The 2,500-nt window shown below is 52.5% G+C and overlaps 1 protein-coding gene across 1 annotated transcript in view; it reads left to right on the plus strand.

The window, feature by feature from the left end:
- The window catches only part of LOC310966828 (ephrin-A2-like), a gene marked incomplete at both ends in the record, with an annotated part of 28,132 nt that overhangs the window by 25,163 nt on the left and 469 nt on the right, over positions 1–2,500 (plus strand). The window contains one exon of the mRNA XM_083940756.1: positions 111–195. Within this exon, the coding sequence (XP_083796882.1) occupies positions 111–195 (85 nt within the window). The remainder of the gene's footprint in view (positions 1–110; positions 196–2,500) is intronic.

Consider the following 2,500-nt stretch of genomic DNA (forward strand, 5'->3'; position numbering starts at 1 on the left):
CTCACCTGTCTGTCTCTCACCTGTCTCCCTCTCACCTGTCTGTCTCTCACCTGTCTCTCTCTCAGATGTCTCCCTCTCACCTGTCTGTCTCTCACCTGTCTCTCTCTCAGATGACTCCCTGTATGAGTCTCCGGAGCCGTTCCTGACGGACGACACCAGCGGCTGCAGCCGAGTTCAGCCGGCGCCCTCCCTGCTGTCGCCCCCGACGACCACGACCACGATGCTGCTGCTGCTGCTGCTGCTGCTCGCCTCCTCATAGCACCTCCTCCTCCTCCTCCTCCTGCTCCAGCACAAAAAGATGCAAAATGACTAAAAATAGATGAAAGTTAATAATCAATGATCTCTGCAGTGACGTCTTTCTGCCACACGGGGGCAGCAGCAGCTGCGCGTGTGTGAACCAGGCGGAAGTTTCACAATAAGAGCCTGAGAAAACACTGCTGGGCTTTTAAGCTGAAACTCAGATTCCATTTCGGGATCCGGGTCTGACCGGAGAACCAGAGATGAGACACAGCAGGGCCCCAGCCGGGATTCGAACCTGTGACCTTCTGACTGTGAGGCGACAGTGCTGACCACTGCTCCACCGTGGAGCCCGTTATCAACGCCGTTCTTGTTGATATTATTAAACACGTTCAGGGGCTTTTTCATCAGGACGCAGAGAAATATGAAAATCATCAGTGACTGAAACCTGGAGACTCCTCCTCCTCCTCCTCCTCTTCCTCTTCCTCCTCCTCCCCCTCTTCCTCCTCCTCCCCCTCTTCCTCCTCCTCCTCTTCCTCTACCTCCTCCTCCTCCTCCTCTTCCTCTACCTCCTCCTCCTCCTCCTCTTCTTTCCCCGCTTTTTTATTCGTAATTTTGACGTTTTGTCGTAAAAAGAAACGAACGGATGAAAAACGTTTTTCTCCACTGGTGCTGAACTGTGACGCGTCTCTCTCTCTACACCTCCTTCATCATCATCATCATCATCATCATCATCATCACCATCATCACCATCATCATCATCATCATCATCATCACCATCATCATCATCACCATCATCATCACCATCATCACCATCATCATCATCATCCCTCCATCTGCAGCGACGGAGGACGAGTGTGTCCCTGCGTGTGTGTGTGTCCCTGCGTGTGTGTGTGTGTGTCCCTGCGTGTGTGTGTCCCTGCCTGTGTGTGTCCCTGCGTGTGTGTGTGTGTGTGTGCGCGTCCCTGCCTGCGTGTGTGTGTGTGAGTGTGTTTGTGTGTGTGTGTGTGTGTGTTTGTGTGCGTGTGTGTGTGTGTCTGTGTGCGTGTGTGTGTGGGTCCTTGCGTGTGTGTGTCCCTGCGTGTGTGTGTGTGTGAGTGTGTTTGTGTGTGTGTGTGTGTGTCCCTGCCTGTGTGTGTGTGTGTCCCTGCCTGTGTGTGTGTGTGTGTGTGTGTGCCTGCCTGTGTGTGTGTCCCTGCCTGTGTGTGTGTGTGTGTGTCCCTGCCTGTGTGTGTGTCCCTGCCTGCGTGTGTGTGTGTGTGCGCGTCCCTGCCTGCGTGTGTGTGTGTGTCCCTGCGTGTGTGTGTCCCTGCCTGTGTGTGTGTGTGTGTCCCTGCCTGCGTGTGTGTGTGTCCCTGCGTGTGTGTGTGTGTGTGTGTGTCCCTGCGTGTGTGTGTCCCTGCGTGTGTGTGTGTGTGTGTGTCTGTGTGTGTGTGTGTGTGTGTGTGTGTGTGTGGGAGCAGGGCATGCTGGGAAATGCAGTCATGAACGAGACGACGCAGCGAAACAAAGACGATGTTTCAGTTTTTATGTTTTGAAACGAAACGCTGTCGTTGTTGTTATTGATGCACTGGTGCATTCTGGTCCTTGTAGTCCCGTCTCTCATTGGACGCCGTCCCAGAACGCTGCGATCTGATTGGCTGAGGAGCAGGAAACAAAAACACTGAGACGATGAATCTGTGTTTGTTCAATAAAGAAGAAAAGAAAAGACCTGAGTGTGTGTGTGTGTGTGTGTGTCTGTCTTTGTCTGTGTGTGTGTCTGTGTCTGTGTGTGTGTGTCTGTCTTTGTCTGTGTGTGTGTCTGTGTGTGTGTCTTTGTGTGTGTGTGTGTCGGTGTGTGTTTGTGTGTCTGTGTGTGTGTCTGTGCGTGTGTGTGTGTCTTTGTCTGTGTGTGTGTGTGTCTGTGTGTTTTTGTGTGTCTGTCTGTGTCTGTGTGTGTCTGTGTGTCTTTGTGTGTCTGTCTGTGTGTGTGTGTGTGTCTGTGTGTGTCTTTGTCTGTGTGTGTGTGTGTCTGTATGTGTGTCAATGTGTGTGTGTGTGTGTCTGTCTGTGTGTGTGTGTGTGTGTGTGTCTGTGTGTGTGTGTGTTTGTGTGTCGGTGTGTGTGTGTGTGTGTCTGTGTGTGTGTGTGTGTGTCTGTCTGTGTGTGTGTGTGTGTGTGTGTTTGTGTGTCGGTGTCTGTGTGTGTGTGTGTGTGTGTGTGTGTGTGTCTGTGTGTGTGTGTGTGTGTGGGGGGGTCGTGACGGAGGAGCAGACGCCGGAAA

Source organism: Echiichthys vipera (genome assembly GCF_963691815.1).
Source record: "Echiichthys vipera genome assembly, chromosome: 3".
NCBI classification, from domain to species: Eukaryota; Metazoa; Chordata; class Actinopteri; order Perciformes; family Trachinidae; genus Echiichthys; species Echiichthys vipera.